The sequence below is a fragment of the Chrysemys picta genome, chromosome 4, assembly GCF_011386835.1.
Source record: "Chrysemys picta bellii isolate R12L10 chromosome 4, ASM1138683v2, whole genome shotgun sequence".
NCBI classification, from domain to species: domain Eukaryota; kingdom Metazoa; phylum Chordata; order Testudines; family Emydidae; genus Chrysemys; species Chrysemys picta.
Window position 1 is genome coordinate 38961944 of NC_088794.1, and position 27712 is coordinate 38989655.

The window sequence follows — 27712 nt, forward strand, 5'->3', positions numbered from 1 at the left end:
TTTGCTCCTCTCTTCCAGAAAATTCAGCTGCTGAAGAACGCATTCTTTCATGCTTAGATGAGTTGAATGTTTAGCACCAAACTTCCACAAAACCATCAGCCTGTAAGTAAATTCCTCTTCTTTAGTGACAAATGTGCCCCTGGGTTTATAGGGGTTTGACTCTACTTGAGCATGGCCTTTACAATATCAGAGTCGATAACCATGTGTCTTCTCTGTGTTGCTTTCAGCTCTTCATGCTGCAGCTCAGTTGGCAAAATATGGTGTTGCTCTGAACTCTCTGACCAGGGTAACACCTCCCTGTGTAACATGAAACCTCCACGCATCCCCTTATTTATTTGTATTGTGGTAGTGCCGGCTAAGACCCTTGTCATGGGCCAGGGCCCAATTGTGCGAGGCTCAGTACAAATACAGATAAAAAAGATGGTCCCTGCTCCAAAATGTTTACAATCTGCCTCCCCAACAGAGTTACAAGGACCATGACAACATCTATGGAATCATAGAATATCAGGGTTGAAAGGGACCTCAGGAGGTCATCTAGTCCAACCCCCTGCTCAAAGCAGGACCAATCCCAAAACAGATTTTGCCCCAGATCCCTAAATGGCCCCCTCAAGGATTGCACTCACAATCCTGGGTTTAGCAGGCCAATGCTCAAACCACCAAGCTATCCCTCAACCCTGCAAACACACACAGGTCATTTTTATAGATGTGCCATTGTCACTGTTTATCATGAGTCTTGCAAAATTTGGTATTTTTCTTAGAGCCTCAGCTCCTGGAGTCAGGTAAATTAGGTCAATTTCCAGCCTTTATTGCAGAAAAAAGTTATAAAGTGTGACCCTACAGGTTCAGAAATCAGCAGGTAAATAAAAAGAGGCCAAAATCATATTGTTTTTTAAATTGCATGATTTTTTTAAAGCCAGTCTTCTGGGCTTTTGGGGACCTGACTCGTGAATTTTGAACACTTGGGGTTGGCAATCCTGGACTGGCTTCACTGACTTCAGTGTCAGTGAAGTCACATGTGAGTGTTTGCAGGCTGTGTGTTTGTGCAGCTCCTACCACAATGGGGACCTGGCTTGATGCACGATCACTGGCTGAAGTTCTATGGCATGTGTTCTGTAGAAGGTCAGACTAAACCAGTGTTTCTTAAACTTTTGAAAACTTGAACCACCATCAGGAAAATGAAACAATCACTTGCCTTGCAAACCCCTCGGATGTGTTGTTAGTCCTCATCTCAATCCATGTGACTTCCACCTTCTCCCTTCAGCGAGTCCTTTATGCCAGTTGTCTCCAAACTTTTTTGATCGCGCACTCCATCAGTAAAATAATTTTGAGCATGCACCCCCTGCTGCGCCGAAGCAAAAAAAAAAAAAAAATGCCACTCGGACTCCTGCTCCTCCTGCCATGCACCCCAAGGATCTTCTTGCGCACCTCTTGGGGTGCATGCACCCCACTTTGGAGACCACTGCTTTATGCTCCACCGGGGGCTGTACCCCGCAGTAAGGCTGGACTAGTAGATCACAATGATCCCTTCTGGCCTTAAAATTTATGAATGGATCCCAAATCTGGGCCTCTGGACCCCATGGAAATATAAATATTAAATAATAACAAGCACATATGGCATATGTCAGTCTACTAACTACAATAAATGGGTCGAGCCATGACTAAGTCAGTAAGAGAGCACCGGCAGCTGATCACCCATCTGAAACCTTAAAAGCATGGAGTAAATGCCCTTTCTCATTGCAGTCAAAGCTCTCAGTTGTTGGCTCTCTGTTTTCCCTAAAGATCACAGGTTGCCCTTTACATTTCCTTTTAGAGCCATAGGGTCCAGTTCTACTTTAGGTGTAGCTGCAGATTACCTTCTATATCTATGAGTGAGAGAGCAGGGGTTGGCCCAGTGTCTGCACAGATCCATTAAAAGTAGCACAAAGACTCAGTACTAATCATGTTTATTTTGGCTTGCCATTTTTTGTTTTTTAAAGAGCCAGCACTTAGAGAAGCCAAAACAGTTGGCTGAAAAAAGTGGTGACTCAACATACCAGGGGTGGGCAAACTTTTTGGCCTGAGGGCCACATCTGCGTGGGGAAATTGCATGCAGGTCCATGAATGTAGGGCTGGGGCAGGAGGTGGGAGTGCGGGGTGCGACAGGGGGCTCAGGGAAGGGGGTTGGGGTGCAGGAGGGGTGCGGCAGGGGGCTCAGGGAAGGGGGTTGGGGTGCAGGAGGGGTGCGGCAGGGGGCTCAAGGCAGGGGGTTGGGATGTGGGGTGCAGGAGGGGTTCAGGGTATGGGCTCCGGCCTGGCGCTCTTACCTGGAGTGGCTCTAGGGTGGCAGCGGCGCACAGCGGGGCCAGGGCAGGCTCCCTGCCTGCCTGTCCTGGCCCCGCGCCACTCCCAGAAGCGGCCGGCACCATGTCCCTGCGGCCCCTGGGGGAGGGAGGGCAGAGGGCTCCGCGCGCTGCCCTCGCCTGTGGGTACCTCCCCCAAAGCTCCCATTGGCAATCCTGCAGGCCGGATCCAAAGCCCTGATGGGCCAGGGCCAGCCCACGGCTGTAGTTTGCCCACTCCTGCAACATACCCTTAAGGTGCTGATGCAGTAAAAATTACAAAGTGAGAGATTGTTGTGCTCTATAATTTTAGCCCTTTAGTACTGAGTTCAACTTCAGCTCTGCTGGGATTCTAACGATGGCCTTCTTCTTTAACACTACGACAGTTCTGTTTAATCCAATGGTTAAATCTAGAACAAGAAACATGAATGAGATTTCTTGTTATTAAAGTGATCCACGCTAATGCCTGGATTAAAGGTAACAGAAGGTCTCCATTTGTGTAAATGAAAAAAAAAAATACTCAGCAAAACACAGTGACTCAGCAGCTTTCATGCACTTAAGCCTCAAATTGCAAATGTGACTTTTGCACCTTGCCTGTAAATGAGTTCATGTTCCTAGCTGAAAGTTCCCTTTCAGGTTACATTTCAGCCTGGGCAGTGTGTTATAAGCCATTCCCCGGACAACATGAATGAAGGGGCCAGCTCTGGAGGAGAGAAACAGGAGCTGAAATTCAAGAGAGTGATCTTGCAGGACCAGAACAAGCCAGAAAATATGATCCAAAGGCAACAGGTGATCCGGCTTACCTATTTGATTACAGCCATGGACCTGACCTGCTTGTTCATGCAGATTGGGATCATTCCAGTGAGTACCATTTGAGTCTGCTTTAATAGAGCAGACCACTTTCTTTCAACACAGACTATTCAGTTTTTCAACAACATTACAGGAGACTTTCTACCAGGAAAGAGGGGAGAAAGTTTAGAGTCAGATGTAAGTGAATGTAGTGGCCTTTCACATGGCACTCTATGTACTTAGGGTGAATAGATGCACATAAGTAATGACAGGCAGACAGTACTTAATTTGTGCCAGGGCTTGCCAGGCTAAGCCCCAGTACCTCTAGGCTTGGCAATTCATATCCCCAGGACCTTTGGGCTTGCCGCGTCAATTATGAAATTGCTTGAGCCCTGGCACCTCTTTCATTACCAATTAAGCACGGCAGGCAGATGATTATTATTTATATTGCAGTAGTGCCTAGAGGCCTCCACCAGACGTGTGCTGCATTATGCTGGGCCCTGTGCAAACCCAAAGTGCAGTCCCTGCCCCAAAGAGTTTATAATCTAAAACACAAGCTGTAGTAGGTAGGTGAACTAACAAGCAGGCATGGGGAGGGAGCATAGGGTAACAATAATAGAATATCTTAGCGTAGACTGCTTTGTGCACAGTACGTATGTGTAATAAGCCAATCAGGAGCCTGTAATCACAATGTGTCACTTGTCTAGTGGTTCTCGGGTGGCAGCTTTCTGTAGACACCATGCAAGAGGTGGTTTTAAGGAGGGATTTGAAGGTCAATAAAATAGCGGCGTTACAGATTTTGGCAGGGCACTTTCCCCACATACAAGAGGCTACGTGGTAGAGAGAGCAAAAGTGTTTGTGGAAGATTGCAACTGGCCCTGTTGTCCAAGTAGAGGTGGGGATTGAGGTTGCATTAAGATAATAGGATGGATTAGTTATGGCAGGGCTGAATTGTGAAGGTGTCTGCTTGGAAAGCCAAGACATTTGTGTCTGATGCAGTGGAGGAGGGGGAGTCAAGGGCGGGTCTCAAAAGTGGTGTTGGTGTGTTCAGAACAATGAGTCAAGAAGACGATCTCTGTAGCAGCATTTTCAGTGGCCTAGAGGGCACAGAGTTGTAGATGCCAAAGCCAGACTGGAGGATGCTGCAGTAATCAAGTTGCAGGTCATTTTAAAGGGATATTATCAAGTAAAAATGTAGTTTCCACTCCATTCACAGGTCTGAGCTCTTCCTCTTATTTTTCTTCTCTCGCCTGCTATGAGAGCTCTCTCCCATCTCTGCATCTCCAGAGACAATCCACTCTGTGCCCCTCTTTCATAAACCAGTCCAACAGTGGCTGCGCTGTTGCATGGTCTTTTAGTGCTTGTCTGTGGGCGACTGATGTAATCACATTGGACTATGAGACTAAGGAGTAAAACTAACTTTCCGCACAGAAGGAATGCTGACTATTCACCAAGCTGTCTCCAATACAAAGAGTAAACCCACAGAAATATCTGCGCTAGATATATTATTTGCTTTACTCTTTCAGCAGCAGTATTCTCAAATACTGGTTGTAATAAATAGTGAGTAAAACTGTCCAGAAAGTAAAATGTCTTGCATTTATAATAAGAACAGGAGTACTTGTGGCACCTTAGAGACTAACAAATTTATTAGAGCATAAGCTTTCGTGGACTACAGCCCACTTCTTCGGATGCATATAGCTATATGCATCCGAAGAAGTGGGCTGTAGTCCACGAAAGCTTATGCTCTAATAAATTTGTTAGTCTCTAACGTGCCACAAGTCCTCCTGTTCTTCTTTTTGCGGATACAGACTAACACGGCTGCTACTCTGAAACTTTACATATTTCAAGGGACAACTCAAGGTGAAGTGGCCCGTTAACACCCCTGTAGTCATGGGAGTTAGTGGGTTACAGATCTTCATTATTGGGGCATTTAGTGCACTGGGTGCACCTCATTTATGGCTTTTTACAACAATGTGGGTGAAACCAAGCAATCACTATGCTCTCAATGAACTCGCACTGAAAAATGATAAAAGACAAAAACACCATATCCCTCGTGGGGGAACATCCTCATTCTCAAAGGAAACCTTGCACAACATTAGGAGCGTAAATAAATAACTCTGTGCTAGACACTAATAATCATGATCTTAATATAGGCACTGGATTTATGGCTTATTACAACAACTGATCCCCTCTCCCTTTTTGTCCTATGACTATAAGGATGTTAACCGGCCACTTCACCTTGAATGATCCATTAAAATATGTGCTAGCTACTTATGCTAAACTATCTGTTGGATCCTGTTTCTGAGGGCATGACTACACTTGCAGATGTAGAGCGCTGGGAGTTAAACCAGCCTTCGTAGAGCGCAGCAGGGAAAACGCTGCTGAGTATTTACACTCTCAGCTGGAAGCGCACTGGCGTGGCCACATTAGCAGCTCTTGCAACCCCACAGAGAGCAGTGCATTGTGGTAGCTATCCCAGCATTCAAGTGGCTGCAACGTGCTTTTCAAATGCGGGGGGTGGCATGGAGTGTGACAGGGAGTGTGTTGCGTGTATGTGGGGGGAGAGAGAGTGGGTTTTTGGGGTGCTGAGTGTGTCAGCATGCTGTCTTGTAAGTTCAGCTCCCCCCCCCCCCCCGCCTCTCTCTCACGCACTCACAGCAAGCAATATTCCACACTAATGGCTTGCTTTGTCCCGAAGCAAATAAGCATGCTGGCTGTCAGAAACGGAGCTTTGAAAGGGGATAGCCGCATTCCTATAGCCGATTCCAAAACAATGACAAGAGTGGCCACTTGACTTAAGGGGATTATGGGATGTTTCCGGAGGCTGATCAAAGCACAGTAATGCAACACCTTGTTCACACTGACTCTGGGGCGTTTCAGCCAAGGCACAACAAGCGTTCTGCTTCTCGTGAAGGTGGAGTACCAGGAGCACTCCAGCTGCAGAGTCCAGGCGCTCTAAGTGCCTTGCCAGTGTGGACGGGTCGGGAGTTAGGGTGCCTGGGGCTGCTTTAATGCACTCTACCTTGCAAGTGTAACCATGCCCTGAGTACCTTTCCCAGACCCGAAGAGCTCTGTGTAGCTTGAAAGCTTCTCTCTCTCCCCAACAGAAGTTGGTCCAATAAAGATATCACCTCACCCTCCTTATCTCTCTAATATCCTGGGACCGACACAGTTACAACAACACTGCATGCAATAGTGTAAAAATAGAGAGCTAGGTCCATAGCTGATATAAATTGGTGATGTACGCTGGCTGATGATCCGGGCCAGAGACTTTTGATTTTTATCAAATAGCCTTTATATTCCTCATGTTATATTATATCTATGGGCAAGTACTGTTGCTTTATTTTGCAGGGAAGCACATGATCACTTATTACTATAGTAGTCCTGTACTTATTAAGCTCTTTAACATTCAGAAATGTGACATACTTCACTTTTTCTCCACTGTACTTAGTACTTGGCGAAGAGCCTGGGATTGGATTCAGTTGAATTTGGCTACCTCCAGACAACCTTTGGCGTTCTACAACTTCTGGGAGGTCCTATTTTTGGAAGGTAAATAAGAACCATTCTTGTGAACCTCCCATTCCCGAGGAAGATCAGAGTTATTTATTTTTTTAAATAAATCTACTTTATTCCTAGTTCTGAATCTTGGGAAATATTTTAAGAAGCTATCTGGATTTGCTAAACAGGCTACAGAGAAATAAATATTAATTAAAAATATTGTTACAAATAAATGGCTTTTGTATTAGTTATTGCTCTAAATTTGATTATTTGGATCCAGACAGTGTGCTTAGCCAAAACATTTAGACCCTGCAGAGCTTGCAATCTAATGCCTTAATCCTGCAAATCAAGCAAAGGAGTAACTTTATGAACATGAGCAGGACTAGGAAACCCAGAAGATGAGTGTAACTTGGCTTTTTGTTTTGTTTTGTTTTTTTTTTTTTGTTATTAACCAGTGCTATTAAGAAATAGTTCTAGTGGAAATCATAGAATTTCTGTGTCTGATTCGGATCTTATTTACACAGGCATTGCACTATGTCACCATTTGCTCCTGATTTGCACTGGTGTCACTGCGATTAGAATCAGAAGGACTCTATATTTACAGTTCAAACAGCCCTAGCAAAAGGAAGGCAGGGGAAAGACTTGAGGATCTCCCTGTGTTTCTGCCTCTGAGCAGTTGCAGGAAATTGCTGATATGGGATACATACTCCTGCTCCAAATAGAAGAGGAGATGGGCCTTGAAAAACCTAATAGAGATGGAGATAGCAGATAATAGATTATCCCTGTTCAGAGATGCACAAAAGGAGAGGCAGAGTAGTCCAGTGGGTAGGGCACTGGACTGGACTGGGATGCAGGAGACTTGGGTTACATTCCTGTTTCTGCCACTGGTGTGTTCAGTGACCCTGGGAAGGTTGCTTTTCTGTGCATCTGTTTGCAGTCAGGGCCGGCGCTTCCACTAGGCGACCCTAGGCGGTCGCCTAGGGCGGCAGGATTTGGGGGGCGGCAGGGGGTCCTTCCACTCTGGGTCTTCGGGGTGCTTCGGCGGTGGGTCCTTCACACTGCAAAAACCCTGGCACCTCTCCTGTTTGCAGTGCCAGCTCTCCAGGGCACAGTAGGGCTAACAGGTGCTAACAGGATAGAAATAATTATTATTAATAATAATAGTCAGTTTCCCTACCAGTACAGCCCAGAAATGAATTCCTTCTTGTCTACAAATCTGAGGTGGTGTTAGTGGCATAATTCAAGTGATTTTTTTTTTCTATAAATATATAAAGCTGGAGGAAAATAATTCTGATCTGGATCTGTGAGAAGTGTGTCTTACTTCTGAAGCTCTGTTCTTTCTCTGTAGGCGGACTACCTACTGATGGCAATGGGAGATGCATGCAGGGATGAGGGGAACAGAATACAGGAGTCTAATTAGGATTAGATCCTTAACTGGTGTAAATCAAAGTAGCTGTGCTGAAAGCAAAATTTGCTGTGCAAATCTGAGATTGAAACTCCCCCCAGGGTGGTACTGTGAGAACTGTTTGTCCCAATGGGGAAGTAGATCTATAAAGGGGAATGCCATATCTTAGTTAAAATGCAAAAATGAGGAAATAGAGATTCACAACAAATCCACTAACTGCATTTTTGTGGACCTCAGAGTATGAGAATGAGTCAATTTTCCTTGTATCTGGATGACTTTGCTTAAAACTAACGTGAAGTTGCAAGCACTGAAACTGCTAGATTTTTTTCTTAAAAAAACCTCCAGATCATGCCATGAACTGGTCTCCTGGGATTACAAACAGCAAAAGCCCATGAGAGCTTGTCTACACACACAAGTTGCACTGGTTTAATGTAAATCAGTTTAAAATCATCCCTTAGTAAAATTGATGTGTCTTTTTTTTAGGCCAAGCCTTACTCTATTCTCTGCTTCCTTAGTTTAATATAATTAATTTTTATGCTACATCACAATTGTTGATAACCATAGTAGAAAACCCAAACAAAATGAAGATTAATAGAACCCTTTAAACAGCCTAGCAGTGCCTAGCTTGTGGTGACTTCTGTCTAGTCACCAATACCTTTTTCTACAACACTCTCGGGCTTTGTCTAGACCAGGATTTAAAGGTGTGTGGTTAGATTTAAAACATTTTAACCAACATATCTGAAAATGCTAGCACAGAATTTTCGAATGCATTAGGCATTATGTTAGCTGGAAGGGTGTAACACCACAATGCTAAATCCTAATCCAGACAAAGCTTCAGACGTCTCACAGGGCCACATTTTCAAGTGCGCAGCACCCACAATTGGGTCCAGGTTTTCAAAAGTGAAAAATCTGATCAATGTTGTGGGGTGGGATGACAGCATAGCATTGCCAGCCTGGATGTATTGTATTTACAATTGCTAAAACAGTTCCATTTCTAAAATGCTGCGTAATTTATATGCTAGGTTTGCTGACCAGTTTGGCACCCGAGCTGCATTAACTCTTTCATATCTCTCTGGATCTGCCTTCTTTCTGCTACTGTCCATCTCCACCAGCGTCCCACTTCTCTTCCTGTCCAGAATTCCATCCGTGTTTATGCATGGGCTACCAGGTAATGTCATGATAAGATGACCCAAATATTGGGCTCACTATTTTCCAATCCATTTGTAGGGCCTGACCCTGCAATTCTTCCTCACACGAGTAGGTTAAAGTTGGTAGAACTAATGAGGGTTGCAGAATCGGTCTCTGAGTAGTTGGGTTTTAAGGACATGAGGCACCGTTTTTAATGGTTAGAGGAGGTGGTTGGGATGCAGGACAACTAAATTCTGTTCCCAGCTCTGCCACTGATTTGCTGTGTGAGCTAGAGCAAGTCACTTATGTGCCTGGGTGCCTGGGATAGACTACACTGAGAATGCCACACTCAGGCCAGACTGCAAGAAATAGGGCAGACAATCCCCACAAGTGGTGGTTTATTCTATAATTAGATTCACCAAGCCAGTAACAAAAGAGCTTCTGCAGTACCACACTGGTTAACCAGAAGCCAAACACAGTCCTCTTTAGGCATTCTAGCCCTTGGCTCTCATCCAGACAACCCAGCCTAATATAGTGAGAGGTTATCGAAAACCAATTTCACCATGTGTGAGGTTCTTACTCATCCCAAAGGATCAGACACATATCCCCAGGTCATTCTGAATCTCAGATCTTACCCAAATATCACATACTAAAGATTTATTCATAAAAGAAGAGAGTTATAAATGCTTAAGAGATCACATACATACAAATGATTGCAAAGTCCTTATATCAGGTTTGTAGCAGTGATGAAATAGGCTGCTGGTTTGTAAATTCTCTCTGGTAACGTCCAAAAGATTGGAAGGTCCTCAGACCATAGTTCAAGGTGCTCCTTTCAGTTGTAAATCCACGGTCCAGAGAATCAGAGCAGGAAAGAGGCAAAATGGAGGCCTCTCAGAGGTCTTTTATATCCTTTGCCATGTGCATGGAAATGTACTGTCCCAAACAAAGCCCACAGCCCAGGTTCATAGAAAGTTACTGGCCCAAGATGGAGTTCAGGGTCACATGTCCTTACATGCTTTGCTGACTCACAGGGGCAGCCATTGCCCATATTCTTTCTTAGGCATCCACTGGAAAGGCTTACTGGGTGGGATGAATTTCTTCAATGGCCCGTTGTGAGCTGAGTGTCTTTAATGGGCCATCAACACATAGGTGTCTAGTCCTGATGCAAATCTATTTGGAGGGTGTCACCCAGGAACAACACACATGTTGGAGATACAACTACATAGCCAATAGTCATAACTCTAGATACAAGGATGATACATGCATATAAACAGGATAATCGTACTTAGCAAATCATAACTTTTTCCTTAACCCCATACTTTGTGCAAGATTTGTTGCAATTGTATAACCATGGTAACAACAATGATACAAATGGTCATCTTTTGTATACACAGCATCGCAGCTTAGTCTCTCTGTGCTTCAGTTTTCCCGTTTGTAAAATGGCAAATGACAATGCTGACCTCCTGGCCTCACCACACCACACCACACCATGGTGTTGTGAAGCTTAATTTGTTCATGTCTGTGAGGCCCTCATATGAAAGGCGCTATATAAGTACAAAGTGTCATTTATTATTTTTACTTGGGCTTGAAAAGTTTCACTGATAGCCACTTGCTTGAGCACTAAGCTACTTTACTATGCCCCCCAAAGCCATGGATCTTCATTCCCCCCAATAAACCAATTCACCCCCATCAATGAACGCCTTTACAGGGCACCTCTCCTTGTGCAGCCACCATTTCCACTGCTTTCCCGAATGTGCATAAAGCTGTCTAGCTTCCCAGCATTTTCATCCATCTGGGCCCTATCCTTTTAGATTCTCCCCCTTTATAATTTTTAAGGAGCAGTGTCTCTGCTCCCTCCCAGTCTTCCTGTTAAAGGAACAGCAGCACTTGAGCAGCTTTGTTCATTTCCTCCCCCTCTACCCAGACAGGAGGTCAAAAGCTCCCTGGCCCCACTCATTGCAACTTGCAGTGGGTGAGTGGGTTTTTCCATGCCCTGATTTTATTACAGAGTTAAGAGCTGTGTCTCTTTAGCAGATCAGAATTCATTCCAATGGAATAAGCTGTATCAATAAAATAAACTGCACATGTCCTTCACTGCAGTGCAGCTATTTCAGATTTCTCAGCTGCATTCACTCAAGTAAGAACTGTCCCAGAATAATTTTTAGCAACACGCAGCCACACACGGCCTAGCAAATTGCACGTCAGCATTAGTGAGTACCTCAGATCTGGCAAGCTGCATTACAATGGCTTTCATTCGCACCATTCCATTCTGTTTTGCTCCAGTTGTTTGCATCCAGTAAAAACCATCAGGCTAGATGCTCAGCTGGTGTAAATCTGTCTTGCTGATGGAGTATCGCTAGTGGGGGTAACGAAGACCCACACCGTGTTAATGTGGATTACACACAGCTGGCTTAAACTAAGAGAGGTCTTCACCCCATTAGCAGTTGGTCCACATAAGAGGTTCTGAGTCTTTTCCTTCTCCTGACTACTGGACTCTGGGCTGAACCCATAAAGGGTCTTAAGAGCTTAAGGGTTTGGCTACACTGCAATTTAAAAACCCACAGCTGGCCCATGCCAGCTGACTCGGACTGTGGGGCTATTTAATTGCAGGGTAGATGTCCGGGTTCAGGCTGGAGCCTGGGCTCTAGGACCCTGCAATGTGGGAAGGTCCCAAAGCTCGGACTCTGAGCCAGAACTTTTACACTGCAATTAAACAGCCCATGAGCCCAAGTCAGCCGGTATGGGCTAGCTGCAGGTTTGTAACATATCCTAAGTCTCTTTGTTCATCTGGCCCTCAGACCTTTAGCGCAAATAGTAGAAGTTTGTGCTTTTAGATAAAGAGGTCCTGGGGTCAGTTCCCATTCAGTGGGGCATTGCATGAGACTCTGGCTCAGTGTTACAAGGCCTGACCTCTGGAAGAGCTCTGTCATTTGCATTTGTGCATGGTCACCTCAAGGAATAGATTTATCATTCAGACACCAGAGTACGTTTCATTTAGTTCAATGTTTCTTATCAAGTTGCTTCAAATATCTGTGTAGGTGCTCAGATGGTCATTACGGATCTGACTACTCCTGCTGAGCGTGCAGATGCATTAGGGAAGCTTGGACTTTGCTTTGGAGTAGGAGTAATCATTGGATCATCCCTGGGTGGGACACTCAGCACAAAATTTGGGTGAGTGGTTGAGTTGTTTTTTACTTCTGTCTTGCCATTATAACAATTGATTCAGCTGCTGAGGAGTATTTTGTTCTCCCCTCATTTGATAACGTAAAAACATACAATTCTTTCCTTATTCTTTGGGTGCAATTTTCAGCTGCCGCTGCCTGATCCTGGGGCCAAATCAGCCCCTGGCACAAGTTAGAGAAACCCTGTGGCTGCTCTAACTTGCACTGGCTAGAATGGTTCCGTATGGGCCATTTCACAGGGATCAGCAGAAGGCAGTGCACTCCAAATCTGCCGCTTCCCTGCCCTGGAATGCCTTCCATGCCCAACGGCCCTGATGGTCCCTGTACCAAGGGTCAGGAAGGGTTGGCAGCTCTACACCACTCCACGATAATCTAGTGCTGGGGAAATACTCAGCCCCTTTGTGCAGCCATGAAGGCACAAAGGTATATTATTAAGGGCCAAGGATCAATCACTTTGTCATCTGTGCCACTGTGTGTCACTATTGCTTGTTTTAAATAAGCCTAGTTGTAAATCCCCATTTCTGCAAGCTGGGCTAATATCCATGTCTCAGTTGCTTTAAAAGCAGCAATTATTAAAAAGTTAGTTAAAAGCTACAAGCAATCCAAGTCCAGGCTCTAGGCTTGTCCCCATAACTCCCTAAGCATTGAGGGCTGTGCGCGTTGTGGAGCAACTTTACCAGTGTATTAAGTGCTATTTAAAAACAGTGTTGTTATAGCTTTAAATCTCAAGCAGGGTGAGGCTCACAAATCACAACATTCTTAGAGGGACACTTAATGTAATGTGGGACTTTAGGGAGGAGAGCAGAGCTTAAGGGGGCCTGGAGAGTGGGAGTACGACAAATGAGGCAGTCTCCCACCTCCAAAACAAGGATGAGTGAGAGTGTAACCCACACTTGTCAAGTGTGATCATTCCCAGGGCTCTTTCTAGAGCACAGGTAGGTGGTGCAATGCTCGGGGCTGCTAGCTCTTGCCAGGCAGTGCAGCTGCAGAGCTGCAGCTTGACCTGGTGCTCTGTGCTGCGTGGTGGCATGGCTGGCTCCCACCGGACGGCGCGGCTGCCTGTCCTGGTGCTCTGGGCAGTGCGGCTGTAGTGCCGCCAGCCACCGGTGCTCCAGGCAGCGCGGTAAGGGGGCAGGGAGCAGGGGAGTTCGGGGTGGTGGTCAGGGGGCGGGGGTGTGGATAGGAGTCAGAGCGGTCAGAGGATTGGGGGCAAGTGTCCCGGGGGGGCAGTCAGGAAGGAGGGGGGTGGTTGGATGGGGCGGTGGGAGGCAGTCAGGGGCGGGGTTCCAGGGGCAGTCAGGAAAAAAGGGTGGTTGGATGGGGCAGGGGTCCCGGGGGGGGGGGTAGTCAGGAATGAGAGGAGAAGTTGGATGGGGCGGCGGGGGGCAGTCAGGGGAAGAGGGTCCGGATGTGGTTAGGGGACAGGGAGGGGTTGATGTGGCAGGGGTCTTGGGGGTCCATTAGGGGACAGACACAGCCTCCCCTAACTGGCCCTCCATACAATTTCGGAAACCCGATGTGGCCCTCAGGCCAAAAAGTTTGCCCGCCCCTGTTCTAGAGCTTTGGGTAAACCTACTAGGCATCTTTAAAAGCGTGTCTGCACTTGCTGCTATAGAAAACCTTGATTTTTTTTTTTTTAACAAGTGTGATAGTCTCAATTCAGTCGGGACCATCATGATCATCTAGTCTGACCACCTGCACATTGCAGGCCACAGAACCTCACCCACTCACTCCTGTAATAGACCCCTGTATGTCCTTGGGAATTAAGCACCTAAATATGTTTGAAGATCTGGGCCTTAGTCTCTCCGGGCCTCAGTTCCTGCATCTGTAAAATGGGGTTCATAGTCCCTCCCTGTTTCACAGGGGTGTTGTGAGGATAAATACACCAATGATTGTGAGGTACTCAAATGCTATGATAATGGGAGCCATATAAGTACCTAAGATAGTTAGTTAGGCTTCCAAGTGGGAAAATCCTTCTGGACCCCTACTTGCATTATCCTCCCAGTATAGCAGCCAGTACCGTTTTCCCTCAGCATTGTCCTCCTCCACAGTCACAAAAAGAAAAAGGCCTGCATTTATAAGGCCTCAGACTCTTACCCTTTGCAGCATGCTTTGTTAAAAGAAGTTGACAGGCAGGCCTCCCTTCTCCCTCTCTTTCACTGGAGCAAATTTGCTGTGCACCAGTGGTATGAGTTCATTCCGCAGGTAAGAACCAACTTCTTGATCTTTTTCACAGAACAGACTGCTCTAGTCTGATAACATTAGGGAGGTGAGAGGCGAACCCCGACTCATCTTTCTCTCAGGAGGCAGAATGACGCACATTCCCATGATTCTTCCACATGTATTCTTAAATATTTTGTGTGTCGAAAGAGTTAACAGTAGTTGAAAATTCTCACTACTAGAAGAAATCAAAATTGCAAATAAGTCTTCGTCCACTTGATGCCACTGTTGACCTGCAGTCATTCTTCTCATGATGTAGTATTTGGGTTCCATACGTGACAGTTATTATTGCCATTCATATTGTTTGGTTTTATCTGGATGAATACTTAATATTCATAGAATATCAGTGTTGGAAGGGACCTCAGGAGGTCATCTAGTCCAACTTGCTGCTCAAAGCAGGACCACTCCCAAGACAAATTTTTACCCCAGTTCCCTAAATGGCCCCCTCAAGGATTGAGCTCACAACCCTGGGTTTAGCAGGCCAATGCTCAAACCACTGAGCTATCCCTCCCCCATAAAACATTTAAGCAGTTTAATTAAAAATTCCATTTTCATGAACTTTGTGATTCTTCAGGCTATTACTGAGGCAAATAGCTTAGAAAGATGCACAAAAAGTTTGACATTGATTTGAGTAAAAGCCATATCTACAGCTACATTAAATCTACTACAAGAGCTACAATCCCTATTGTTCAGGGCACTGAGGGGCTGATTAAATTCTCACTGAAGCTAGTGGAAAGATGGTCACTGATTTCAATAGGCATTGGATCTGGCCCTTAATAATCAATATCTGAGGCCAGGAAAAACTTTTCCCGGTAATATAGCACTGCAAAACAATGTGCACTCTAATTTGCTTCCCAGTGTCAAAGACTGGACAGTTCTACATGACTAGTTCTGGTATTGAAAATCCTATTTTTGTCTACCTTTGGTTTGTGTTATGCTTCCATTTGTCTGCATGAATTACTTTGGGCCTTGACAATATATGTAGGATGACAAAGCAGTAGAAAACATCATGTTTGATATTCTATGGTGCAGTGAAAGTGCTGCTAAAATCTCTCTTCTGTATCTACCTATTGGTAGCATTCATTTCATTTAAATGGCACAGTCAATCTGTGGAACTCATTGCTAGAGGATGTTGTGAAGGCCAAAATTATAACTGTGATAAAAAAAAGAATTGGATAAGTTCATGGAGAATAGGTCCATCAGTGGGTATTAGCCAAGATGGTCAGGGATACAACCCCATGTGCTGAATGTGCCTGAGCCTCTGACTGCCAGATACTTGGACTGGACAACAGGGGATGGATCACTCAGTAATTGCCCTGTTCTGTTCGTTCACTCTGAAGCATCTGATGTTAGCCACTGTCAGAAGAGAGGATGCTGGGCTAGATGGAGGGTCTTACCCAGTACAGCTGTTCTTATGTTAAGTGGCTTTGAAAAGAACCTCAGTTGTGGCTGTTGCATCCTCACAACTTCAACCCTGAAAGGATTTATCTTAATTCTTTGTGATCTTTGCCTATAATTCAGTGCTACATATTTGAAGCTGTGATTTAGGATGATCCATTGTTCAGCAGTTATACAGTTCAATTAAATGAAAATTGGGAAAACCTCTAATTCAGGGGTTGTCTGGATTTGAAAGGGCAAATAGTTGTCACTGGATATGTATATGCGATACTTTTGCATGCTCATAAGTGGATTTTCTCACCCAGTGTGGTCATTTTGTCTTTTCACAAGTATTAATTTCCAAAAAGCAAAAATTGTCATAGATTCTCTGCTTTAATCATGATTATAGGTCATGTGCACTTATATAAACAGAACGTCAAATTTGGATGGAACCTTCCTTTAGGGGAAATTGGCAGGATTGTGGGTTTTTCATTTTCCTTTGGGTATCTCTCAGCCCATCGTTTTCATGTCACTGCAAGTGTGTGTGGGGGAGCATTGCTAGATTTGTTTAACTAGATACCTCTGTGGCTCCCAGCACTTACTATAAAAGCACCTTTCCATCTTGTGCTTTCATGCCACATTTTGTCTGTGTGTCAAAGAAGTTTTCAGATCTATGATGCTTTTCATTCAGCACTATCAGCCACTGGTTTGAAAATGTCCTCTAACAACATGGGGAGGGATAGCTCAGTGGTTTGAGCATTGGCTTGCTAAACCTGGGGTTCTGAGTTCAATTCTTGAAGGAGCCACTTAAGAATTTGGGGCAAAATCAATACTTGGTCCTGCTAGTGAAGCCAGGGGGCTGGACTTGATGACTTTTCAAGGTCCCTTCCAGTTCTATGAGATAGGTATATCTCCATATATTATAATATACCAGCTATTAGAGAACAGAAGAGGTATACAGTAAAAAGGAAGGGATTGGAACAGACTTTTGCCATACGATGTTTTGCCGGTAATGCACACTAGAGGGCACCAATGTTTTGAAAAGATTGCTGGACTACTCAGGCTCTCTTGCCAGTACCCTGGGAAAGGGGTGATTTCCAGGGTTCTCTGCTCTGACTTCAGACTCCTCATCCCTTTTGGATTCTGAGAGGCAAATTCTGTGATGCCTGTCCCTACTATTTACTGTCATGTGTTGCCTCAGTTAGACTGTCTTCTCTGCTCATTTTGCTCACAATTCGAAGATTTGAATCTTCCAGGGCAAGACTTTAAAAATCAACTTTTTTTCAGATCTTGGGTGCCCAACTTGAGACACTTTAAAGGGGCTTGATGTGCAGAGGGCAGATGCCCAGCACTGTCTGAATAGCAGGCCTCTGAAATGTGTCTCATGTTGGTCACTCAGAATCACTAGTCACTTTGGAAAATCCTTGGCCCTTATTTTTTGAAAACTTTGGACTTATCTACACATGGTTATATCTGACTGACTTCCCCTGATTAACTCCATGGGTGGACACTCTTATTCAGGTATACGAGTGCTCCCAGAGCAACACTGTGGCCAAAAGGCCTAAGGGATCCTTGGATGTATAAACAAGGGACTCTTGAGTAGGAGTGGAGGGGTTATTTTACCTCTATATTTGGCACTGGTGTGATCGCTGCTGAATACTGTATCCAGTTCTGGTATCCACAGTTTAAGTAGTATATTGAAAAATTGGAGAAGGTTCCGAGAAGAGCCACAAGAATGATTAAAGGATTGGAAACCATGCTTTATAGTGATAGATGCAAGGTGCTCAATCTCTATGTATCTTAACTAAGAGAATGTTAAGGGTTGACTTGATTACAGTCTTCAGTACCTAGGTGGGGAACAAATATTCGATAATGGGCCCTTCGGCCTAGGAGTTTGAGGTTTAACAAGATCCAGTGGCTGGAAGTTGAAGTGAGACAAATTCAGACTGGAAATAAGGTATACATTTGTAACCACAAATGTAATTAACAATTGGAACCATTTAGTAAGGGTTGTAGTGGATTCTCCATCACTGGCAATTTTTAAATCAAGATTGGGTGTTTTTCTAAAACAGATGCTGTAGTTCAAACAGGAATTATTTTTGGGGAGTCCTAAATTCCGTGTTATACAGGGAGATCAGACTGGATGATCACAGTGGTCCCTTCTGGCCTTAGAATCTATGAATCTAGAGGGAGTTGATAAGGAATAACTCCATGTGTAGACAAGCCCTTACACTAGCAAAGGTGAACTGGAGCCAGTTCTGGTAAAATCACTCCGCTTTGATTTCAGCTCTTAAGGAAATCTCTCCAAGTTGTTGTTTCACCTCTATCCTGTGGAGGGCAGCTTTGGCTAACAAGTCTTTCTTGGTAGCTGACTGCTCCTCGGCATCTATGAGGGAACATACTAGCAAGAACCTTATCCAAGACCATATGGTCCATGACACTAGGAATGATAGTCTGATTTTTTAAACAACAGGTTTAGTGCCGGAGAATGTGTGGAGAGACTGTCTTTTTATTTATTCACAGGCTAGCTACATCACAGGCTATAAGCATGAAGTATAAACTTTCCCACCCTGTGCCTCAATCCTGACCCCGATTTGTGCTCTGAGGATGAGGGAGTAGTCCTGCCTCTATGCTAATTCAATCATTGTCCCTGCAGCTGAGATAGACAATAACTGCTAACTGTGGTGGTGAATTTTGCAATGTAAACACTTTTCAGTAGCAACTGAACTAAGACCACCAAACAGCCTTCTAAAGATCAGTACAGACCTCGGCCGTATTTCAACCATCAGCTTTGAGGTGCAAGGCTCCATGTCCCATTACAAATCAACCCAGCCATCCATCACCACGGAAATACATCAGTACAATTAAATCCCACCAATTGGTTCCTAACCATACCCCGAACCTCTTCATTCGTTGCTCTGGCAGTGAGGCTGTGACATATGCTAAACAGTTGTAGTACACTGTGTCCTCCTAACATTCCATGTTGGTAAGAGAAGGCTCCAGTTGTATTTTTATTGGCATAATCACTTAAGCTTTCACAAGCTTTCATTTTTTAGAGAAAAATGAATACAGTCCCCTTGCCATTAAGGAACGTGCTTTGTTGTGATATCACAGAAGAAGAATGTAACAAGTTTTCTGCATTTCCCTCCTCAAAGCTCACCAATGTTCTCTTTTTGCTGTTTACAATATTATTCATATTTTTGGTGGTTAAATATTTGTGTGCTAGGGAGGAAGATGGAAATAATTGGCCCTATTCCTCAGCTGGTATAATTTGGGGTAGGTCCAGTGTAATCAATGCTGAGGATCTAGTCCATTATGCTTTATACTCCTATAGCAACTTCAGTCTGTGCTTCTCAAAGCACTTTGCAAACATTAATCAATTTGTCCTCTCAACACCCCTCTAAGATAGGGAAATATTTTATCCCCATTTTGCAGATAGGGAAATGGAGGCACAAAGAAACTGAGTGACTTGTTCAAAGCCTGACAGGGAGCTTGACGCAGGGTCCTGCTTCCTGACCCCTCCCCCCCAGTCCTAAACTGGAGTCAGAAGCCGTGTCTCTGCTCCTCTGCAAAATGCTAAACTTGTTTGCTTATCACCTAAACTGCATGAAGCTGTAGCCAAGGAGCTGTGATGGCTAGAACTGGTGGTGGCTTTCCAGTGTCTTCTGGATGGATTTCTTGTCACTTAAGGGATGTGCTACTGTATCACTTTGCTGGGGATTCTCACCCCACAGCATAGTCCTTTCCACCCACCCGCATACAAACAATATACAAACAGGTTAAGCGTGGCTGCCATTTAGTAGCAGCCAACAACGCGGTACAACAGTTTGCAACAGGAACTGAATGATGTTCTATCCACTGGAAACATGGGACAGGACAGAGGTTGCTTTTAGAAGGTAGTTACCCAAACCAAACTTTAGCTAAGAGACAGTGGTCTTTAAAACAGTGCCATGGGAAGGCCAGACCGTCAGCTGGTATAAATCAGCATAGCTTCATTGGCGCTAGGAAGATCTACCCCAGCTGAGGGTTTGGGCCAGGGTCTTTAATTACGATGAGCAGTCGAGCTTTACATTCCTCGGAATTGTTTTCATTTTTGTGTATTGTTTTTTGCTACTGTCTTCTTCTGTTCATCTGCCAACTGGATTAGAACTGGGTAAAGCCAGGATACAAACACTTAGATGGAACAGGGCGGTTCAGTAGCATAATATTTTTTGTTTTATGGGGCTACTAAGTTAGTATGAAGGAATGAGGCGGGAATGGTTTCCAAAGGTGGAAGGATGAGCCTGTGTAGTGCAATTACATAGACTTCATCCCTTCTTCTGTGACTGTAATTCATGGCAACCAGTCTCTGTTTTAACAAGCTCATAATGAAACCTTTGCTTCATGACCCTGGCTTGGCCTGCTTTTTACGGAGAGGGAGAGGTTTCTTAATCTTAGTGACTTTTTTTTAGACCTAAATGTCTTGGAACAATTATTCTGTTGAATTCAGGATGTTCCTGGCCAAGCCCCTTTGGTCTCTTATTAAATGTTATTGCAGTGGGGTTTTGGCTTGCTTTTTTTTTTTTTTTTTTTTTTGCCACGCTATTCTTCTTCTTCCTCAAGGGGGAAAGAAGGAGGTTGTTTGCCTGCAGTAAAGAATCATATTTCTTTCCCATAACCCAGCTAAACAATGTTCCTGTGGGGAATTTTGTGGAATTTCTCATTGCGTCTCGCTTGTGCTGGAGGAATGGAAAGTCTGTGGGTGGTTTAAAGGGGTGAAGATGGAAGCAAGAATTGGAACATGGCAAAGGGTCATGGGTCTGCACTCTATTTCTAGACAATAGTGACCATTCTGGCGGCTGGAATCTCTCTTGCTCACTTCCAATAGGAACCCTGGTATTTCTCAGCCTGGGATGATGATGTTGATTAGCCGAGCAGCTTGCGTTGGTGACAACTGGCACAAACATTCCTTTGTTCTTTGTCAAGCAACTGTGGAGGGTGAGTTCCTTGTGGCTGATGTCCAGTCTGCCAATAAATTGTATTGTACTGGAATCTCAGCGCAGGCTTGTCATGGTAGTTCCTGCTCCCTGCCACTGCACAGGAAAGGGGGAGTGAATAATGGGCTGTTTGTCAAGTGGAACTATGATGGGAGTTGAAATAGAGACTCCTTTGGAGCGGAGTTAACTCTTCAGAGACTGCAGATGCATGCGGTCTCTCCTGCACAGCATTTATTTGGCTGGCAGTCAAGGCAAACCAGGATCCTAAGGGTTAAAGCAATTTGCACTCCTTTCTCTGTTCATTTTGCATGGTGATGATTTGAATCTTAGAGGCTGTGGTCTCAATGTGACTTTGAGGGCTTCATTAGTCCTATCCTTTTGGGGAAAGAAAACATGAGTAGCGTCAGCTCTGGCCTCTTGGGGTAGGAGCGGGAGACGTGGGGGCTGGCTTCTTTAGGGGGCGGTAAATGTCCTTGTTTTTGAAGCCTTTGCTAATTAGCATGGGAATAATAGTACACCGAAATGGTTTAAAGTACCAACGTCTATAACCATGAGGCAAGACTTGTGTCTGATTAAAGCAGCTTAGAATGTAGTCATGGGCAGAGAGGGGCCTCCTGTCGATCTACTGCTGCCTAAACTGAGGATTAGGTCAGTATAACTGTTACTCTAGAGTGTGGATTTTTCATCCCCTGAGCTACGTAGTTGTACCAACCTAATTTCCTAGTGTAGAGCAGGCCACACATTAGAGTTGCTAGCCTGGCTGCGCTGAGTCTGAGGGGATTTCCTGCCTTCTCCTCTGTAGTCCACAACACCTGCCGACAACCGCCCCTCCCTGTTTGATAACTCTGGCATTTCAGATAAATGTTTCCTCTTTCCAGGGAGCTACCCAGCATGAATGAGGCTAAGTGCAAGATAAGAGACTGCTTCATTCATTCATTAAAACCTAGCTCCTTGGTGTGGCTGTTTCAGTTCATGCAATGGAAAACCCAGATGCAGTGGCTGCAGAACCACAGCACCTTTCTTAGGAAGAGAGCTCACAATCATGGCAACACTATGCCTATTTCTTTAACAATCCTACCCTGGTCTTTTTTTACAGTCCCATCTATATCTTTGATACTGTGCAATACAGTTCAGCTTTATTTCATACCGTGTCTTTCAGACTGCACCCCAAAGAGGCATCAAATGCTATCAGGTAATCCAGTTTGAGACAACAGCTGGTGAGGGGAGGAAAAATTAAGCGGGTGTAGGCAAGGGAGAGAGAACAGAGATGGAGTTGCAACATTTGGATGTTGTTTCTGGGTTTCAACCCCCCACATTCTGTCCAAAGTTCAGTTGCAGGGTTTGGTGTAGGCTCATCTCGGGTGGGAGGAAAGAGGTCGTCAACTGAATTTTTTAACAGCCCAGGGCCACAGAGGGAACTAGTATCCACATTGTGATTAGAGCTCAGGAGTCCCAGGTACCCCATCTTGTGTTCACACTGCTCCTCTTGGTCTGGGTAACGGGTTTGAGTGGAAATACGAACCTGGCTGACCCAGGTCTGCCAAGCTGAACCCAGACATTGTGCGGGTTCTTTTGGGCACAACATGGTGATGTGATGTTAGCTAAGAAGAATCTGCTGTCTGGTGGGAGCCAAACTCAGCGGGCAAGAAGAAGAGAGCAGGCCAACTGTTTCCTTATGTGACTGGCTCTCTTCTGCCGCCCAGGCTTCAGAAATGGGACACACCAGGGTGTGGGTATGTTTGGACTGGTGTCATAATATAGATCAGTTTGAGTTTTTCCATCCCTCGTGTTCTTGAAAACTAGCACAGAGATGCTTTCCAGATCTGCGAATCCAATAGCAATATGTTACCTACCTAAGTTTATTTGAAATCATTCAAATGGTGCAATACCAGTCAGCAACATGGGAGATCCCAGCCTGGCTCTCAAGCCCTGGAATGTAAAAGGCTGAGTTGTCAGTGAGTGCAGTCCTTATCACTTCATCGCACGCTCGGTGTAGTTAAAGGACCTGTGTACCCTCGACCTAACCTCTGTCTGGGGTAAAGGTGCTGCATTGTAATTATATCAGGGGAAGGAAGATTGGGAAATGGAGAGAAATGTGCCAGGGAGTGAAGGGAAAGGAAAACCCTTAATCTTTTCTAGTCTATGCCACGGAACAGGAAAGTCCTACTTTGTAGAATGGGGGGTGTCATGCTTGCATTCAGAAAGTGAGCAGATGGAGGGTGAGTGTAGCAACCTTATTTTAGTGCCTAGACTGCAGCCAACAGACAGTGTGTTTCGTAGGTTGCCTTTGCGGAGTAATTATGATATTTAAGCAGCTCGAGACCTAGGCTTTGAAAATGTAGCATCTCTTGGAGGTTATGGGTCACACTCGGATATTTATCTGGAGATAGTTTTCTTGAAAGCTATGTCGATAAGGCAGCAGTTGTGAAGCCTTGTTGCAATAGAAAGAGCTAGAAACCTGGAAATAATAAAAATGTAATTCCCGAGGATTGTATGGAAAGACCAAAATACTCCTGGCTGGATTCTGGTCTGACGTTGATGGGAATAGCATGCAAATATCAGAGATTACTATTTAACCCTCGATATGCAGGCTGTGCAATATTCCCCAGTATCTACTCATTACTCACTAGAGCTACATCTGGCCTTCTCACTAATGGAAAACTTCATGACTGGACTGCAACTCTGGCAGTGTTGCTAGGGCTCAAATGGAGGGGGAAATACTGTTTCTTTGTTAAGGCAAAACAGCGAGGAAGGATGGCCTTGTGACTCAGGCACTGAACTAGGACTTGGGAGATCTTGTATCGGGGTCTAGCTCTGCCACAGACTTCCAGTGTGACCTTGGGAAAGTCACTTAATCTCTGCTTCCGTTCCCTACCTGTAAATGGGGCTAATAATACTTCCTTTGTGTCTTTAACTGTGGACTTTTTGGTGCAGGGACGGGCTTTTACTGTGCGTGTATGCAGTGCCTAGAAAAACGGGGCCTTGTTCTCAGTTGGGGGTTCTACATGCCTCCGTAATACAATATTTACTGCCTGAGAGGGAAGGAGAGAAGTTGAATTGGGAGTGCTCCTTGTTGAACATTTAACATTGGAGCCCTGGGTTTTAGCCTCCCTGCTGCCATCCAATTCTTCCTTCCCTTTTAGTCCACTTCTGTTCCAAGGCTAAAGCCACAGTAGTATTTGGATAAGAAAATGAGAACTGTGTGACCCTTAGTAAGAACTGCATTCAGCTTGAAGGGCTCAGCGCAGGTTTTTGTTTCATCACAATTCCCTTATGAAAAATTCTTGTTGGCCAATACACCAAGACAGCCTCTAAGAACTGTGTATACCAAAGGTATGTGAAACATCCAGACCGTGAATACTTTCTTTGCCGTTGGGGGCCAAAGAGGTTTCTGAATGGCTTGTCTCCATGATCACCAGAGCGTGTGGTGCCTGTTGAACCTTGTCTTTTACCTGAATAATGACATGCCACAACAACAGGAGAAAAAAAAAAGTGCTTTGAGGTGTAAGGAGAGACCAATTCAGTGCAGCATTTGTATTGCAAAACCTCTCACTCCTGCTGTGGCCAAATCCTGCCCTAAGCTGAGCTGGTGCCCTGGGGGGAAAGACGATATAGAAAGTCTCCTCTCTTCCCCCAGTCACAATGCATTCACATAGCAACAAAACAGGAATCCCACCTAACTCAGCTACTGTGGTCTCAGGCACATCATGGCCCCAAGGAAGTGGGATCCAGGTAGGGTGTGTGACCAGGCCCTCAGCTGGCTAGCAGACCTCCTACTGTGCCATGCTCCCTCGCAGGAGCATACTGTTCTGTTTCCAGCGCTCCCTGACTTGCCTTGAGCGATCCTGCCCTGCCTTAGGAAGGAGGCTCTTAAACTATACATTAAATCTCACCACTCCTCCATATGCTGCTGATGAAAGTAAGGGCAGGATATCACTCCTTACCCTCTGTCCTCTAGTGTATCGGGAATGGCTGGTGTTTTATCACTGAGCATTACCCCACTCTGCAGAGGGTCTTCAAACTGCAAGCGACCTGATATCTCATGAATGTGGGAAAAGGCACAATGGAATAGGGTACAGTTTCAGGTTAAATTTTGTTTCCTGGCTTGTGTAGATTTGGGTTTAGCATAGTCTAAGACAGGGGTCCTCAAACTGGGGGTCGTGACCCGCCCTCAGTGGGTCACAAGATTATTACATGGGGGTTGTGAGATGTCAGCCTCACACATGGCGGGGCTGTCAGCTCGGGATCCCCTCCCCAGCTCCATTCCCAATCCCGCTTTGCCTCCTGCATTTAAAATAGTGTTAAATATTTTTTAAATGTAATTCATAAGGCGGGGTTGCACTCAGAGGCTTGTTGCATGAAAGGGTTTGCCAATACCAAAAGTTTGAGAACCTGGTCTAAGGGGGCAGCTGCCTAAGAAGCCACATATCCAAGGGCTTTGCTTGAATAGCAGTGAGGTTATTCTCATTCTCTTCTGCCTCTGAGCCAGTATACGGGCTTCTGGATACAACTGGGAATTTAAATGCACCTGCCGGAGGTGGAAGGGACAGGGACACTAGGGAAGGGACTGGCACAAAGAAGGGGTTGCTGGCAGTGGCTTGGTGAAAGGATGGGTATGGAGTGATTCTGAAGGGAGCAAATCCCAACTTTGCATAAGGTACCATTACCCCTTGGCCATCCCTCTCCCACATTTGGAATTGCCGTCCACTTCAGTGCTGCAAGCATCCCCTCCCTTCTCTGCAAAACCCACTTCTCTGTGAACCCATCCTTCACCTGTCTTTCCATTTTGGATACATACAGTAGCTTTATACTCATGTCCTCCCCTCGCTGTCAATGTCTGCATTGGTGATGGTTCTCGGGTCACTGGACTGGGTCTCCTTCTCATCCCCCCTCCCTCCCACATGAGGAAGACTTGTTTGTGCATAACTGGGTATCAGCGCCCTGACACTGCCCGCCTGTGAGCCTCCCAAGCACTCTCCTCTGGGCTTTGCCAGCCCTGACTTTGCCTTGCAGACTAACAATAGCTGTATCCCAGTACCCAAGTTCCTTTGAGGTAGTGGTCTTTAAACTGGGATACGCGTATCCTTTGAGGTACATGAGTTCTCATCGGGGGTATTAAAGAAAAATCCTGTAACAGCAGACAACACACTTTATTTAGTCAGACTTGGCAGTCTAATCATAGATGTATTATGACCCTATCTCAGATGGGGGTACATGGTAGACTACATTATTTGGAATGGGGGACACAGCTTAAAAAGTTTTGAAAACCACTGCTTTGAGGCATTCTCTGTAGTGTGCAACCTCTTATCCACTGAACACTCACACAAATACCAGGTTTGCTGTCCCCCAAGGAAATTCGGTACACACCAACCAAGATGAGTCAACCCAGAATCAGCACTTTGCATGACACCATCGCACGGAGATATATTTATGGTGAAAACAAAAATAAGTTTATTATGAAAGATTCAAGTGATAGTGAGTTAGAATATTGGAAACAACAGGTTACATACAAAACAAAATCATAACACACTTTCTAGAGAGTAAACATAAGTATCAGGCTAACTTCCTATCTAAAGAAGTTTATCTCACCCAACATCTTTTGTAGAAATAGCCACCAAGGTTAGCTGAGATCCCATTTTCATGAATGTAAATGCACCACTCACTTATTTCCTAGGCGCAGGATAAAAGGGGTGTATCTTCTTTACCTTCTACTTCTATCCCCAAAGTTCATTGTCTGTACTCAGGGGCAGGCTTAACCACCTGTGGCTTAACTTTCCTGTGTGCTGCTTCCTTGTTGATTTCACATTTCTGTTGACTTCATATGTAAATAGTATCCATTGTGTTATTTTATAATGCTTAATTTACCTCTCCACGGAGACGGAATAAACATCTTTTGTCTGACCGGAAACCAATTTGTCAACTCTGCCTTAACACCAGACTATAAAACATATTTTCGAGATATATACTAACTCCTTACATAGTATCTGTACATACATTCCACAACGCTATTACCGACCAGTGTGATCCTGGCTTTCATTTAAGACCTTACATGATATTCTTGGTGAACCAGAATGCACTTACCAGAATCAGGACATTCCTGTAACACACTTGCCAGCTGACATTAAGGTAGGGTGACCAGACAGCAAATGTGAAAAATTGGGACAGGGGGTGAGGAGGTAATAGGAGCCTATATAAGAAAAAGACCCAAAAATTGGGACTGTCCCTAAAAAATCAGGACATCTTGTCACCCTACATTAAGGAGTTATTAGGTCATAGCACCTCATCCCATCACGTTGGAGCTAGGATAGGGGAGTGCGTGTGTTAGACTATAAGTTGATTAGAACAAGGATCTTTCATTTTACAGACTTGTAAAGCATAGTGCATCTCTATGCCCATCATAAATAAAAGCAGTGCCCTGGATTTTCAAAAGTGACTAGTGATTGATTATAAGTGCCTCCATTTCTGGATGCCCAAATTAAGACACCTTACGGGGGCTTGATTTTCAAATGGTGAGTGCTCAGCACTTTCTGGCAATCAGACCCCTTTAAGATGTCTCAAGTTAAGCACCCAAAATCTGAAAACTACTTTGGAAAATGTTGGTCAACATACAGTTCTTGTCTCTCTTACATATAGTATTACTTAATGTCTGATTTGAGTGGTTTTTTTTTTCATATATAATCCTTTGTGATCTGTATACAGTATTAGCTTTCACATTCCCAGAACATATTCCTTTGTTTTCTGATGTCCTAGACAAAAACATTTGGATTGAGATTGTGTCAATACAGAACGTGGCTTTCAGGCCTTTTGAGTGTGCTCCAT

The 27712-nt window shown here is 44.8% G+C and overlaps 1 protein-coding gene across 15 annotated transcripts in view; it reads left to right on the top strand.

Moving 5' to 3' along the window:
- The window catches only part of SLC22A18 (solute carrier family 22 member 18), a 152935-nt gene that overhangs the window by 55482 nt on the left and 69741 nt on the right, over nucleotides 1–27712 (top strand). For 6 of the 15 annotated variants that reach the window (XM_065594694.1, XM_065594693.1, XM_065594696.1 and 3 more), the window contains 5 exons: nucleotides 19–102; nucleotides 2955–3179; nucleotides 6559–6656; nucleotides 9033–9178; nucleotides 12177–12309. In XM_065594694.1, the coding sequence (XP_065450766.1) occupies nucleotides 67–102; nucleotides 2955–3179; nucleotides 6559–6656; nucleotides 9033–9178; nucleotides 12177–12309 (638 nt within the window). In that variant the 5' untranslated portion in view covers nucleotides 19–66. Of the gene's footprint in view, nucleotides 1–18; nucleotides 103–2936; nucleotides 3180–6558; nucleotides 6657–9032; nucleotides 9179–12176; nucleotides 12310–27712 lie in introns of those variants that run through there. The other 9 variants (XM_042840710.2, XM_042840711.2, XM_065594695.1 and 6 more) reach the window with 5 other exon arrangements.